The sequence below is a fragment of the Pongo abelii genome, chromosome 17 (genome assembly GCF_028885655.2).
Source record: "Pongo abelii isolate AG06213 chromosome 17, NHGRI_mPonAbe1-v2.0_pri, whole genome shotgun sequence".
NCBI classification, from domain to species: Eukaryota; Metazoa; Chordata; class Mammalia; order Primates; family Hominidae; genus Pongo; species Pongo abelii.
Genome location: NC_072002.2, coordinates 10,345,520 through 10,362,989, shown reverse-complemented (window position 1 = coordinate 10,362,989; position 17,470 = coordinate 10,345,520). Strand labels below are relative to the sequence as shown.

Here is a 17,470-nt window from a genome sequence, read left to right as displayed (position 1 = left end):
CTGGTATATGTTTATCATTAAAGATCAGTGGCATTTGTGAGTCTAAAAAATTAAGCCTTAAATGTTTTCATCAAATTCCAGTTAACTACCTGATTTATCTAGGTTATATTAACAGTATTATTTAGAATTTCACCTTGATATGAAGATGTCTGTGTAACTTTTACAATGATGTAAACAAAGAGTAGGATTAAGTAGGGCACAGGCCACTGGTGCAATGGATAATGCATCTGACTACGGATGAGGGAATTTAGCCTGGAATAAGCAACTTTTATTTCCAGCTTAGTGATGCACACAAATTTTAAAAATAAAATAAAAATCATGTTTTATGTGATTCATATTTCTCCTAATGCAAAGAAGACGGGTACTATTAATACAAATATTTTTAAAATGTAAGGGATAAGGCCCCAGAAGTTCTGCTATGATTTTTTATGTTTCATAGCGTGATTATCATCACAGAAGCTCAAGCATTACATAAATACAAACACGTATACCCCGAACTGTTAATTCTGCTTCTGGAAATTTATCTTCAGGTCCACCCGCACATCTACAAATTGATGCATATTCAATGTTATGTACTGCAGCACTGTTCATAAGAGCAAAAGACTGGAAACAGCCTAAATTTCCATCTATAAAAGGCTAAATAAATTAAGGTATATCCCTAAAATGGAATATTATATGGCTGTTAAAAAAGAGAGAGAGAGAAATGGAGGAAAAGCAAGAAAAAGAGAAAACTTTATACATTCAAACTAATGGTAGAAAACTCTCCAAGATACAATTTTAAGGAAAAAAAATCAAAGTCAAGAAGACTATAGAGGAGGCTGCCTTTAGTGTAAAACAGTTGAAAATTATAAATATATTCATATGTTTATAAAGAAATTTTAGGAGGCTATAAAAAAACAAAACAAAGGAAAGAGGAACAGGAGCTGGGACACATGTGAGTAAGATGTATGCAGGCATATGTCTTCATCTTACTTCATATGCTTTAAAAATGTTGGACCACGTGTACATGTTATCTATTTTAAAAATTAGATTTTAAAATAGAAGAAATAAGAAAATGAAAGCTTAAAAAGAGCATGTGGAACTACCAGAAAAACGATACTAATCCATGGAGATAATGGCAAGGTAGCTCCTAGATGCACTGATTTCTCTACCACATTGTATAAACAATCCATCAGCTATGGGATTTATAATTAAAAATAAGTCTATTTGAAACACCACATTATAAAAAGCTATTAAATAAATCTTTAAAGTGACAGTAAATGACAACATTTTGAAGAGATACAGTCACATCGCATGTGTGAAAGCAGTAATCTTTATAAAATGTCATCATTACCTTGATCATTTCTTCTTCTCCTGCTGTTTTACTTTTTGCTTCTATGTCCCCTGCTTCATTGCATCTAATAAAGCAGCTATTTGAGGCCAACAAAGCCTTTTTCCCCTAAGTGAAACAAAATAACAAAATAGCCATGAGGATACTTCTTGTAGAAGAAACATTAAGTGTTTAGACTGAATTAATTTTTCCTCCCTGATTTAAAAATCACAGAAAAGAACTTAGAGAAAAACCTGAAAAATATAATACAAGAACATATAGAAAAGGAAACCAAAATCACCTTTCATTTTATTATTCAAAGTTTACCACAATAAACATTTGTAGTGTATCTTCCTAGTAGGACTAAATTCTAATTAGATGAGGTAGGATTGCTTCCTTTCTAAAAGATCTACTGAAGATAAAGCTGATTTAGTTCTATTTCAAAAATTAACTTTAAAGACAAGAACATAATTATGAATGCATAATTCATTCAAATATTAGCATTTTAAGTAAAATTTATTTTCTTCACAATTAGAAAACATGAAAAGGTATATACAATGCCTTTGGTGTTTTGAATTTAAGAATCAATGTCTGGGGGACTTTTGTGTGTGAAAATAAATATTCTTATATATTTTTAGTTGTTTAATGTTTGATATATTACACTGCTTTCTATTAAACAAAACTTTAAAAACTGATTTTCTTGTGTATCTAAATCTGGGTTATAAATTTGGTTAGCTTAACTCCTGTAACAAATATAACTTTTATTTATAACCTGTATTTGGTTGATTCTTTTGGAAAACTTGGAATACCATAACATTTAGACAAAATATTTATAAATACAATGATTTCAAAATGTGTTAAATTTGTATCACATCCAGTTAAAAACGTGCTGATAACACGTATTTAATTTCTTAGTCAAGTCATAAGGACTGGGTGGTCTCTCATCTGGATGGCTCCTGGTGAGCCCTGGAACATGGCGGTGTGGTCCAAGGTGATTTAAACCTGTGCCACAGATTATTCAGCTGAGTCCTTTTTGCAATAGAGTTTTAAGACCCTCTTTCATTTAAATTTAAATTTTTGAAACTTAGTGTCCTTCCTAAAAATAAAATGAAATGAACTTTCCTAAAGTGTTGTATTATTAGTTCTATCTAAGTTATCATCTTGGTCTTATGAAATATTGGCATTTTCTACTGGTGTAACTTTTATTAGAAGCATCTCATCATAACTAGTAGGATCATCTCAAAGGGATTGCAACACATTAGCAGGTAATGAAATCAACGCAGTGTTTACTGAACGGTATTGGGTGGGTGGGGAGGAAAAGGAATACACACAGACACACAGAGGAAGGGGTAAAAGAGAATAAGAAATGTCAAGGTGCATAACACATGGATAAGTAAGTATTGTTAAGTACAACTCTTGCTTCAGTTACACATATGTATGTGCTTGGCTGCAATGTAAAAATGCATTTATCAATGGATTGGGTCAAAATAGTTTTCAAGTCACTGACTTAAGAATTTATCCTAGGAGATGAGGAAATTAGTCTAAGTGATTACCTCTTTCTGGTGGGAAGTTTGTTGAATCTGTCATCTTAGAAAACACTGCTGAGTTCCTATTTTCAGTTCACTATTGTATACTACCAAAGCTGCTACTCAAAAGCTGAGCTTATCTTCTATTTGCTTGTTCTGCGTGGTGCCCACTGGTCCTTACTGTTTTTGATATAGTTATCTACTTTTTAAAGACAGTTTAACACTCACATATTTTTGTTCAATCTTTACTTCTCACACAAACAGAAAAAGGAAATTACGTATTCTGTATCAACAAAGATTTAACAAAACATCCATACGCTACAACTGTCTACTTACTAAAATTAAGAATTAGTATATTATCTTTTTTCTTCTTATATTAAAACCATCTTTTCATAAACTATTTTAAGCTTATGAACTGAAAGTCTTTTAGAGATAATTTACTTTAATGAATTATTACTATTTATATTTTATACACAAATTGTCACAACTTGGTCTTAGCTAGCTCCACTGTTCACTTACAGTCTGTAATGTTTCTGAAAGCATCCATGATTTCTGCTACAAAGAAGATACTTAGAAACTATTCTGTTTTCCTACTCTGTGACCTAAAATTGACTGGTTCTTCAATGGAAATGAGATCCACATCTAGGCACTAAGAGTATACAGAAATAATTGTGGGGAAACGTACTAATGCTATTTTTGTTGCACTCTATTTTGAGATCTCTTTAAGGCTCTATGTTCTTACTGATTTATTCCAGTTTAATGTATTATACTATTACATCCTACTTTTTTTTAAATATATTATGATTGACTGTTACAGACTTTCTGTTAAACTAACAGGAAGTTTTTATAAACCATAACAGCACTTACATTTTGAAAGACTGGTTCCCATTGTTCTCTTGGTCCAATTGCATCTGAACACTCAACAAGTTCATCTGAATTTATACCAAGATATTTTTCATAGCCAGATTTCAGGGCAATTGTGTACATTACTAAGATAGATGAAAGTTAAAAACTGAGAGAAAATTAATTATAGGACATCAAAACATGATATGTGTATGTGTGTGATTGTGTACATATCTAAAACTTCAGACTGGACATATTCCAAGTGTTCAAAAGATGCATGTGGCTGAGTGGTGACTTACTCCTGTAATCTCTGTGCTTTGGGAAGGCAATGGGAAAATTGCTTGAGGCAAGAAGTTCAAGATCAGCCTTGACAACATAGTGAGACCCCATCTCTACACAAAATTTAAAAAGTTAGCTGGGCATGGTGGTGTGCACATGTAATACCAGCTACTTAGGAGGCTGAGGCAGGAGGAGTGCTTGAGCCCAGAAATTTTAGGTTATAGTGAGCTATGATCACACCACTGCCCTCCAGCCTGGGTGACAGAGTGAGACTCTGTGCCTTCCAAAAAAAAAAAAAAAGCTACATGTGACTAGTTGTTGCCATATTGGACAGTGCAGTTTTAAATTTAGTTTTATATTTTGCTTTTTTAATATAAACATTGTACGTTATATATTACATAACAAATATTTTCAAAATTCATCATTCTTCAATTATATCTCTTTAGTTATAAACTTCAATAATAAATTACTAAAACTTTATGTCATCAAACTGTTTTCCAGAAAATGCTGCTTCCATTTACATTCTTACCTCAAATTACCACAGTATGTTTTGTATCATGGATTTTTTTAAATATTATGACTCCAAAAAAATACTTGAAAACCTGATATGGAAAAAGCAGTATTCTATTAATTTGCATTTTAGTAGTTAACTAGAATAACAACTGTTTTTTTTTTTTTCCTTTCCTTTTTAGTTTTTAGATTATCTGGTAATGTCCCTTGCCCATTTTTCTATTCAGATCTGATTGTTCGCAATTTTTCTACTGGGGTCTTCCGTGCTATGAATTCTATACAAGATACATGTGAAGAGTAAGAACTCACTGCCTATTAAGATTGTTGCAAATATTTTCCTCATTTGTCAGTTAATTTTCTTTATAATCCTTTTTTGTTTATAATTGTAAAGCAGTTTAAAACTATTGAATTTTTTCTTCCTCTGCTTTTATTCTTTGTCTTTCACCCTACTCATCAGACTTTCAAAGAAAGTATAGAAATAATCATCTTAATGTGATTTTTTAAAATTATGTTTACTTTTACCTTACCAAGAATCTCCTTGGATGCCAGAATTAACTTTTACTCCTTTATACGTTAATGATTATATAACAGAAATCATTATCATGTTGATGTAACCAATTACTAAAATATGTAAATTCACTTTCAGTATCTTTTATTCAAAGAATCATTCTATACTTCTGCACAAGGTGAGAATAAAATGGCTACTTTATAAAATACTGTAAAAATAGTGAGTAAAAATATTCTTTCTGTCGTTATGATGCTGTAACATTCTCTGCTGGTTTCAACAATATTCCTTTTTTGAGTCTTCCTGTTTGTCTTTAGACTTCCAAACAGTGAGTTTAAATATCATAGCAACAGTGAACCAGGTTTTGTACTATTTGATTTTTTTAATCTATCTTATTTGGTGTGAGAAATTACTAATCTTCATTTTTTAACTTACATATCTTTTTTCCAGCCTAGCATTATATATTGATAGGAAATCCACTAAAAGTAGATCATAAAATCTACTTTTCAAAAAAGCTATTTCATTTTTTATATCAAAATTACCATGGGCTTAAGACAGATACTAAAATTTTTAATGAATAAAATTAAAATTTTAAAATAACTGGTTACTAATTATATTACAACATAAGCTCACCTGGAATCAGATAATTTGACAGCCGTAAACTGCTCTGGAGGACTAGGGCCCTCATCAACTATTGGAGAAAAAACATTTGAAAATAAATTTGACATTTGCTATAAATATAAAGACATTATTTTCTTTAAAAAAGTGGCTATTTTCTTCTGCAATTAAATGTAAGAATATTCAGATATACTGACGTCACTGTAATACTGTATCTTTGGAATCAAGATCTATTTTACCTTCTTTTAACTACAGTGCTAATTTTATACACTGAGTAAGACAGGGTGATATAATGCTTATTTAATAACTTTTGAGATAGCTTCTCTTTATGTTTCAAAATACAGTCATAAATAAGCACTTATTTAAAAAAGCTAAATGATTTCATTTATTCAATGTATGGCCTTGCTGACCAAATGATACTGCTTTTTATCTTCTAATTACTTCGTATCTCATTAGTGCTTCCTCTAATGGGCTAAAGAAAATGAGGAAACTTCAAATTGTTAAATGCACGCAGGTTAGTTTTGGTAATAGGTCTGAATAAAAAAGAAATTCAAACATGTTTGACACAAATAGATTTTCTTTTTTCTTTCCACTTACTATATTAATTATTCGTATTGTTTTGATTTCCAAAGATATTCTTCTGGAACTATACGGAATGTTTTCAAACACTTATATTAGAAAGAGGGACTTGCCAATGGCTGGTAAATATTAAGGAATTTAAAAAAATGGAAGAATCAAAAGCAATGGTTCCATTCCTTTGAAAAACATTTGAGACTAGTTAGAGTTTGGCCTAAGTGAATGAATGTCCTAAAATCTACACTTGCGGCAGGATCTTCCCTTCCAGACACAAACCTTCTTTGTGTGGAGCTCCCAGGGTAAAAAGACCATTGTCGAGTGCTTTTATATAGGTTCCCTCATCCATTTCAATGGCTAGGGTTCCTGAAATTTCACCAAAGTTTGTTACTGTCCACCAGATTCCTAAAAAATAAAATTGATATTTCAACTTTATATTTTAGTTTTGACACAGAGTTCTTTGTTATTATAACTTAGTTTTAAAATCTTTTTATTTTGCAGTCATAAGAAATACTATGAAGATCTCACATATCCTTTACTCGCTTTGTCTCAATGATGACATCTTGCATAAGTATCATACATTGTTAGAATCAGGAAACTGACATTGATATAATCCATGAAGCTTATTCAGATTTCACTAGTTTTACATGTACTTGTTTGCATGTATGTGCACAGATTCATGCGACTACCAGCACAGTCAGGATTAGGTTTTTAAAATACAAAATAGCAACATAGAGCCAGGCATGGGGGTGTATGCCTGTTATCGCTACTCGGGGAGCTGGGAAAGAGGATCACTTGAGCCCAGGATTTCAAGGTTATAATGAGCTATGGTCACACCACTGCACTCTTGCCTGAGGGACAGAGCAAGGTCCTCTCTCAAAAAAAGACTAAAACAAAACAAAAGGCAACATGTGAACGTAAAAATTGATATATGAAGAATGGTCTCTCTCATGATAGATCTCAGGCATCTATTCACGCCTGCTTTCCAGAGGCAGTGCCTATCATAATGCTTCTTAAAAATGCCTCTACAGGAAGACTTTCTAGCATAGTAATCTTTTTTTTTTTTTTGAGACGGAGTCTCACTCTGTCACCCAGGCAGGAGTGCAGTGACGTGATCTTGGCTCACTGCAACCTCCGCCTCCTGGGTTCAAACAATTCTCTATCTCAGCTTCGCGAGTAGCTGGGGTTACAAGAGCCTACCACCATGCCCGAATAGTTTTTTTTTGTATTTTTAGTAGAGACGGGGTTTCACCACATTGGCCAGGCTGGTCTAGAACTCCTGACCTCGTGATCCACCCACCACTGCCTCCCAAAGTGCTGGGATTACAGGTGTGAGCCACCGCACCCAGCCAGTAATCTTAACTATGATTTTAGATTGAAAGCAAAATGAGCAGAATCTATGTCTATGTATACTAATTTCCAATTTACCAATAGAAATGTTAGACTCTAGCAACAATTTTTTTACCAGTTGTTATAAAAGTTTATATCTTAATGTTAAAAAATATCCTCAAACCTCCTCCTAAATTGTACTTCAACTGGAGTAGAAATGAGTCAATCATTAACTGGATATGACATATTAAGGAATTCTCGTTAATTTTACAAGGTCTGATAATGACATAGTATAATGTATAAAAGTAAAGAACAAAACAGGTGATGAGAGAAAGACATACCACGTTAAGAAATGTACATTTATGTAATTATGGGTAAAATGACATAATATCTGTGATTTTACTTAAAATTTTCTAGGAAAAAACGTGTGTGGGGGTGTGTATGTAAATGAAACGAGATTGGCAAAATATTGATAATTAATGCTGGGGTCTGGGCACATGGGGGACTCATTATATTCTTCTATGTGTGGAATAGTTTAAATATTTCCATAATAAAAAGGTTTTAAAGATTCAGTTAATTCCACTGCACAAAATTTTCTATTCAACTAAACACTTCATGCTTTTCATAATCAAGTTTAAAATACATAAAATTGTAGCTAAAATGAAGTTGGACCCTTATCTAACACCAAATACAAAAAGTAACTTAAAATAGAGCAAAGACCTAAATGTAAGAGCTAAAGTTAGAAAACTTTTAGAAGAAAATGGTAAAAGCTTCACGACAATGAATTTGGCAATGATTTCTTATTTAGAACATCAAAAGCACAGGCAACAAAAGAAAACATAGGCAAACTGGACTTCATCAGAATTAAAAACTTTCGTGCATCAAGAACCACTGTCAACAGAGTAAAAGGCAACCCAGAGAATGGAGAAAATATTTGTAAACTACATACATTATAAGGAATTAATATCCAGACTATAAAGAGAACTCCAAAAAGACAAATACCACAATTCAAAACTGGGCAAACCATATACACGGACATTGCTCCAAAGATGATATACAAATGGCCAATAAGCACTCGAAAAGACGCTTAAAATCACTAGTCACTAGGGAAATATAAATCAAAACCATAATGCAATACCACTTCACACCCATTAGAATGCTATTATCAAAACAAACAAAAAACAGAAACCAAGAAAACCAGAAAAACAAATGTTGGGCAGGATGTGGAGAAACTGAAACCCTGTGCAATGCTGGTGGTAAGGTAAAATGGTACACGTACTTAAATGCCACTGAAGTGTACACGTAAAAATAGAAAAACTGGCAAGTTCTATATTCTGTGTATTTTACCTCCACACACACACAAAGCCAATGGAGAAAAAGAAAATTAATCAAAATTAAAGTTTCAGCTAAAGAGGATTAGAAAGCAATAAAACTAATGACAATTTAGATGATTGAGTTATAGCTACAATTGTTTTCAGTAAAAGAAATAATGCTTTATTCAGAATCATTATGAACAGTGGTATGATTCGCAAGTCTTTCTTATAAATGTAATAGTTAATAATTTAAAATTAGTTTTATTTTGTATGTTCTATGCCACGTTCACCAAGTACACTTATTATTAAATAAAATCATTTAAATATAATATCTCATTAATGTTTTGCAAATGAAGAAATTTCTGGCAGAAAAGCTCCTCAAAATTTTCACACTCTGTCCAAGTAGGGAAATGATACAATAACATTACTAATAATATTGTCAACTGAAAAAGAAATTACTTTGTGTAGATGCCAGTATTTTTTCTCAATGACATTTCAAAGAATAAGAAAGCTAAACACAGTATCATCAAGAATTAAATATGAGCATTCTGCTTACTTTCTGCAAGTGGCCTACATTCAACCTTTGGAGGTATGCTTATATGTTTAACGACTAAAGTAACATAATACTTAACAGTGCCACTTGTGTGTTTTAGCTGTGAAAAAGCAGTGGATCCTAAGAACAGTGGGCACTGAAGTTGCCTGTCTCTACGTCAGGTTACAGCTCAAGCTGTGTATATGCTGCAGACGCTCAAGCTTAATTTAAGAGAATCCACTGTGAAACATTACTTGCTATTTAAACAAATGCTTAAAGTTATTTCCTTTTAAACCTGAGGAAGATGGTGAAATATTCCCGCTGTGTTGTCTCACAATGCATAACAAAGCTTTTCACATATTTTCATATAGTTTACAATGTTTACATATGTCTAGCATGCCTGTATTCCAGCACTATGAGAGGAGGAAGCAGGAGAATCACTTAAGCCCAGGAGTTCAAAATCAGCCTAGGTAACAAAAGGAGACCCCCATCTCTACAAAAAAATTAAGAAATTAGCTGCGTATGGTGGTACAAGACTGTGGTCCCAGCTACTCGGGAGTCCGACGTGAGAGGATTGCTTGAGCCCACGAGGTCGAGCGTGCACTGAGTCATGATCATGTCACTGCACTCCAGCCTGAGCAACAAAGCAAGAGCCTGTCTCAAACAAAAAAAGTACCCATGCACCAGTGTCATGGCTGATAAGATACTACCAGGGCACCCTAATTCTAGCATCAAGGCTGTGTGACAGCTCACCTCGCCTTCTGACTAACCCAGTGCTTCTGTGCTAAGGGCCCTCTTAAATATCTGCCTTCATTATGTGCTTGGCACAAAGGAATGATATAGCTTAGATTTGGAAATGGAATTTTCTTCCCCAATCTTACTGTAGTCTAAGTACCCTTCACAGACCTTCTATTAACCCATAGCTTACTTAACTATAGTTCCTGGGTAAATCAAATCTGTGTTTTGCAAACTACGATGTTGTAAGTTCAATTGCTTCTGAATCTAGCAGAGCTCAGTGAAACTACTTGCTTACAGACATGCTCATTTTTATTAATGTCACACATGGTATTCTCCATTTGAAAGACAGAATTTCTTTCATCCTATTTACCAATCCCTTCAGATCCTTGTGAGCAACCAACAGAACAGCTTTAAAAAATTAAAAGGTTTTTTTCTTTCCCTTCACAAATAGGCACATGCTTACTTATACGGCAAGTTTAGAAAATCCACATTGCCAAAGAAGGTAGAAGGACAAAGAGAAAAAGACGAAGAAAGACTTCCTCTTCCAGCCAAGATGGACTTGCCCTCCCACTATGACGAAGAAAACTGAAACTGGATAGAATATTTGAGAAAACTGTTTTCGGGGATTGGAACACAGGCAGAACAGGACTGTGATATTTGAGAACAGGAAAACACAGGAGGCAAATCTCACACACACTTCTGTTTTCTGCCCAATGGCAGTTTCTTGACCACACAGAGAGAGGTAGAGACCTCCAAAAATGAGGAAATGTCACTGTCACTAAGCTGAGTCTTGCAGTACTAACATGTTTGAAGTTTATAGAATAAGGTACTGGAGAAGAGGGAACTACATACAGGTGAGGCCTCAAAAGAGTATGCAAAAGTTCTCTGCAGGTCTAGGGCCAAGGGCTGGGGGGAGTGCTTACAGCAGGCAGGCTCCACAAGGCCTCTGCAGAGTGGCTGGCACTTCTGAGGGCTGACTGGAGATGCCAGAGATCACACAAATTTGGGACATAGCAGAGTGGAGAGAACTCATCAAATATACCTAGAACATGTGGCTGAGGCCCGTGAGGATGAACCTTTCCTAGAGTAAGAGTCACTGTCTAAGTCTACAGGCAAAAACCTAATAAATAAGCACAAACTAACAAAGGCCCAGGCTTGACAGGAGCAAAAGTGTGGTCAAATAATTTCACTAGGCATCAAGACATTTAACAGAAATAAAGGTTAAAATGTTATGAAAATGAAAGACTGAATTTATAAGGAAGACTTAACAATCCTAAATGAGTACACATGACAGCTTCAAAATACTTTAAGCAAAAACTGCTTAAGTAGACAGATCTAGAATTACAGCTGGAGATTTTAACATAACTCTCAATACATTGTAGGATGAGTAAAAAATCAGTAAGAACACAGAAGATGTGCATAGTCACAAGCTCCACCAGTTGATCTAACTGACATCTAAAGAACACTGAATCACCGGGTGACACGGTTCACGTCAGTAATCCCAGCACTTTGGGAGGCTGAGGCGGGTGGATCGCCTGAGGTCAGGAGTTTGAGACCAGCTTGGCCAACTTGGTGAAATGCCGCCTCTATTAAAAATATAAAAAAATTAGCCAGGCATGGTGGCAGGTGTCTGTAATTCCAGCTCCTCCGGAGGCTGAGGCAGGAGAATCACTTGAACCTGGGAGGCGGAGGCTGCAGTGAGCCAAGATCGTGCCACTGCACTCCAGCCTGCTGGGCAACAGAGCACGACTTCATCTCCAAAAAAAATAAAAATAAAAATAAAAAAAACCCTGAACCAACATCTGCAGAATACACATTCTTTTCAAGTGTACACGGAAATTCACTAGGAAAGTATGTTCTCCAACTATACTATAAATGAATTAGAAATCAGCAACAATAACATACCTACAATATCTCTATGTAGTAGAAATTAAAAACAATACATTTCTAAATAACTCAAGTGTCCATGAAAAGAAAAATCACAAGGAAAACTTGGAGATATTTTGAATGGAATCAAAATGAAACAAAATGTGTTGACTATAACTAAAATTAACATGGAATGAAGAGATCTAACTCCCTTCTTAAGAAGCAATAAAACAAGAGCGATGTAAACTGAAAATTAGTTAAAGGGAGGAAAAAAAAGACTGAAAATAAATGAAATAGAAAATGATAAAAAGAGAAAATAAGTAACACTGAAACAGGCTTGTCCAACCTGAGGGCTGCATGTGGCCCAGGCCAGCTTTGAATGCAGCCCAACACAAATTCATAAACTTGCTTGAAACATGATGAGATTTTTTTCCTTTTTTTTTTTTTGGCTCATCAGCTTATCATTAGTGTATTCTATGTGTGGCCCAAGACAATTCTTCTCCTTCCATTGTGGCCCAGGGAAGCTAAAAGATTGAATACCCCTGTACTAAAAGATCATTAATTATCTAAAATAAGTGATCTTATAAAGAATTGATAAACCTCCAGCTAGACTGACTGATCCAGGAAAAAATAGAAAAAACACAAATTACCAATATGAAGAGACTGCAATACAGATTAGATTCTACAGACATTAAAAGGATATTAAAGGAATATTTTGAACAATTTTATGCCAATAAATCCAACAACTTGGATGAAATGAAATTTTCCTAAAAGACACAAATTATCAAAACTGACAACCGAAAAATCTGAAAATATCTCTTAAAAAATCTTAATTCTCCCACAAAAAATTAAAACCAAACCAAACAAAACCCTCTAGGTTCAGATGACTTCACTGGTAAATCCTGTCAAACATGTAAAGAAGAAATTATACCCATCTTACACAGCTATTTCCAAAAACGGTGAAGGAGACAGCACTTCCCATCTAATTTTCTGACACCCAATATCACCTTGACACCAAAATCAAATAAAGACATTACAAGAAAAGGATACAAAAGTCCAATATCTCCCATCAACACCAATATAAAAATCTTAAAAAAAAAAAAAAAACCTAGAAATCAACTCTAGCAATATCCCAAAGGACAACGCACCACAACCAGGAGGGGTTTATCTCAGGGATGTAAAGTTAGTTTAAAAGTTGAAAATGAAACCAATGTAATTCATTGGCAGAATGAATAAAGTTGTATAATCATCTCAACAGATACAGAAAGACACATTTGACAGCATTAACCATCGTTATGATAAAAACTCCCAAGAAACAAAGTTTAAAAGGAATGTCCTCATTTTGATAAAGGTTTTCTCTGCAGATCCTGCAGACATCATACCATATGGTGGACTACTGAAAGCTTTCTGCCTAAGCTTGGAAACAATGCAATTATGCCCATTCTCATGACTTCTGTTCAACACTATAGAAGTCCTGGACAGTATAATAAACCAATAAAAAGCAAGACAAGACATAAGGATTAAAAAAAAAAGAAGTAAAACGATAGTCACAGGAAACATAATTGCAAATTCCTTCGTTTCCTATATAAACAAACCACTAGAAGTAATAAGTGAAACAGACTTATCAGACTAAAAAGTCACTATCCAAAATCAACTGTATATCTATATACTGACAGCAAACAACTGGAAAATCAAATTCAGAACTTCTATTGACAGTAGTGTAAAATTATAAAATAGTTAAGAATAAATTTTTAAACAGGCATGCAAGACTGCTACATTGAAAATTATGAAATATTGAGGCTCAATATTAAGATGTTGATTCTCCCCCAAATGATCTGGACTCAATACAATTCTCCAAGAAAATCCAACAGGCTTCACGGTAGAAATTAATAAACTAATAGTAAGTACAAAGTTGGAGTACACACACTACCTGATCTCAAGACTTCATGAAATTATAGCAATCAAGAGAAATATACCAAAAGAAAAACAGATAATCGATAAAACAGAGTCCAGAAATAGACCAATACATAGAAAGTTAATTGACTTTTTATGAAGATATGAAACTGGATTAATGGAAAAAGGAAACATCAGTGGTGCTGGCACAAATGGCTATCAAGATGTTTAAAAAAAAAAAGTAAATCTTGAAACCAAACTCACACCATGCCAAAAATTAATTTGAGATTAATGACAGATTTAATGTAAAAACTAAAACTGTGATGCCTCTAAAAGGCAATGTAGAATATTTTCCTGACTTTGGGGTAAGCAAAGATCTCTTAGATCAAAGAGATAAGGCAGTAACCATAAAATAAAAAAAATAAACTAAGCTTTATAAAAATTAAAAGCTTCTGACCATCCTGGCTAACATGGTGAAACCCTGTCACTACTAAAAACACAAAAAATTAGCTGGGCGTGGTGGCAGGCGCCTGTAGTACCAGCTACTTGGGAGGCTGAGGCAGGAGAATGGTGTGAACCTGGGAGGTGGAGCTTGCAGTGAACCGAGATCGCGCCACTGCCCTCCAGTCTGGGTGACAGAGCGAGACACCATCTCAAAAAAAAAAAAAAAAAAAAAAAAACCTGTCCATCCAAAAACCACCATTAAGAAACTGAAAATGTAAAACTCAGACTGGGAGAAAAGACTGATAACACCATCAACTCTTGGCAAGGATGTAAGTGGAGAACTAATTCATTCTTGGTGGGAGGCTAAAATAGCACAACTACTTTAGAAAATTTTTGGCAATTTCTTATATAAACATTCACCTATCCTTTGACACAGCAATTCCACATCTACATATCCACCCTAGATATTTACCTTAATTTTAGAATTGTTGATTTGCAATTTCAAAAGCAATGATTCTTCCAGAACATTAGCTTTATACCATTCCATATTTTATATATTTTTAAAGCTCCCATAATTTATGAAGTTTCAAAATGCAACTTGCCAAGTTTTAAGAGAGAGAAAAAAAAGTATGGAAACAGCTAAATGGAAAACAGAATGGTTAAGTGTGTTTGGGTCAGTTTATTTCTAGTATCATTTACAGGCTACCCTGGTATTGTATTTAAAATTTTCATTCATTTCAGAGTTCACAAAATAATGACTTTTCCTGTGAAGATACTTTGTTTAAGAGGCAACTGACTTCTACAACGAAAATGTATATATATTCAAAGAAAATAACTTGTAAAATATATTTGGTTGAATAACATTTACATTAAGTCTTTAAAATTATGTATCAGAATCTGCAGCTATTAAGCAGTCTAATGGTGCCTAGTAAGTCAGAGAGTTGTAATTCTTCTCTCGCGTGCTCTGTTCTGACAATGAAGTAAAGGTATCAGTAGCATCTACTGTGCTAAAGAATAAATGCAATTTGCAACTGTAGGTAATATTTAAGCACTTTAAGACAAATATGAATACATCATAAATTTCTATCTAGGAAAATATTTTCAATGAGATCTCAAGAAATGTTAACTTTTTTCAGAATAAAACACTGAAAACTGACTCACCAACATATCAAGCTGGGTTTCTTCATCTTCTTCTCTCTTTCTCTTCTTATCTTTGCTCTTTTTCTTCTTACTACAGGACATAATTTATATAGATGAGTTCAGGTATATTGATTTGTGTGATAAATAAATATCACAAGATTGAAACTTGGAAGTCTTTAAGCTGTTTCATTGATAAATTATTGATTTAAGGAGACTTACATTGCTATGCCCTCTTAAATACAGTACTGAGAATTGGCTTCATGCTTTGTACATATTATGTTAAAGTTCAAAGCAGATTGTAGAGTCACACTGCCAGATTTTAAATCCTGATTCTGTCACTTCTTAGCTCTGTAATTTTTGGAAAAGGTATCGAATCTCTCTGTGAGTCAGTTTCCCCACTTAAAAAATTAGGATAATAACTTAACTCTTAAGGCTATTGTGAGGATTAAGAGATAATATGTATCTTCACACATTGCTGGTGGAAATGTAAAATGATGCAGCATCTACAGGAAACAGTTTGTGATTCCTCAAAAAGTTAAAGGGTTACCATATGACCCAGCAATTTTACTCTTAAGTATGTATACCAAAGGGAAATGAAAACATACACCCACAAAAATACTTATGTAAGAACATTCACACTAGCATTATTCACAATAGTCAAAAAGGGGAAACAACCTAAATGTTCATTAACTGATGAATGGATGAACAAAATGTTACATCCATACAATGGAATACTACGCAGCCATAAAAAGGAACAAGCGCTACAACAATGATGAACCTGAAGAATGTTATACGTGAAAGATGCCAGATACAAAAGACCACATGTTGCATGATTTCTTAGGAAATATTCAGAATAGGCAATTTCACATAGATAGCAGACTAGTGGTTGCCAAGGTCTAGGAGAGGGGGAGGATGGGATGTGACTGCTTTAATGGGTAGGAAGAGATTTCCTTCTGAGATGATGAAAATGCTGATCAACTAGACAGTGGTGAACCTCTTGAATATATACTAAAAACCACTGACTGTACAAAAGGGTGAATTTTATAATTATGAATTACATCGCAATAAAAAATAAAAACCCAAGAGCGATTTGAAAAAAGTTAATGTGCAAAGTGCCTACAACAATTTCTTGGCGCATTGAAAGCGCTATATAAGCATTAATTATGATTATTACGATAATCTTAAGACACTCTTGTCTGCATTTTCATCATAAAGTTTTCAGAAGATAACTCACCATTCCTCACAGGAAATTCACAGAGTAAAAATCTAACATTCATTCGGGATATACCTGCATTTGTTCTGGCATCTTCATGAGGCCAGACTCCTTGAAAGGGCTCTCAAGGGCAGTGGCTTCAGCTCACTCCTTGATACTTTCTTTCCATCTCGCCTACCAATATCAAAACCTCTATTTATCACGGAGGCCAGGAGGAAATGCTCAATATTTGTATGTACAGTCAACCTCAGGCAAATCTGCCAGTTAAAAAAGAAGCGGGGATATGAATGCACAGGTACTTTTCTCCTAAAGAGCTAATAAATTACCACTACGACCTCCTCCTCACATTTGGCTCAATGTATTTACTGCATGTATGTTCTCTCATTTAATCCTCACAGTCTTCTAAAGGTATAAAAAATGGTCTGAAAGTATAAATGTGTAAACGGAGGTACAAAGATACTTGATCTCTTAATGAGTAAATGAAAGTTCAGACATATTAAGCAATTTGCCACAAATTACAAAATTAGTAAATGACAGAATGCAGGTTCCATCCCATATCCCTATCAAAGCCCATATACACCTCAACCACTGGGTGATTCATCCTGGTTTCACTCTACATATTAGCTTAGAAAAAATTAATCAATAATTTTTCCAAGAAGAGACAATGGAGAAAAGAATAATCCCTAATAAAGGAAGTTATTATCATGAAGTACAAGATCAGACTAATACAGACCCAACAGGCAGAGGCCTGGAGAGATGCCTCAGGGGACCGAAACTCATGGGTACAGATCCACGGATCACCCGACCATCTATCCTGTTTCCAGGGTCGTCCGCGCGGG

At 34.2% G+C, this 17,470-nt stretch overlaps 1 protein-coding gene across 1 annotated transcript in view; it reads right to left on the bottom strand.

Annotated features, from left to right (window-relative positions):
• LOC134759396 (protein FRG1-like) overlaps window positions 1-15,474 on the bottom strand; it is a 41,034-nt gene extending 25,560 nt beyond the window's left edge. Inside the window, exons 1-5 of the mRNA XM_063716999.1 lie at window positions 15,440-15,474; window positions 6,443-6,568; window positions 5,606-5,663; window positions 3,703-3,814; window positions 1,334-1,438 (exon numbers count right to left, since the gene is read on the bottom strand). Of these exons, the coding sequence (XP_063573069.1) occupies window positions 1,334-1,438; window positions 3,703-3,814; window positions 5,606-5,663; window positions 6,443-6,512 (345 nt within the window). The 5' untranslated portion in view covers window positions 6,513-6,568; window positions 15,440-15,474. The remainder of the gene's footprint in view (window positions 1-1,333; window positions 1,439-3,702; window positions 3,815-5,605; window positions 5,664-6,442; window positions 6,569-15,439) is intronic.
• Between the last annotated feature and the right edge of the window lie 1,996 nt (window positions 15,475-17,470).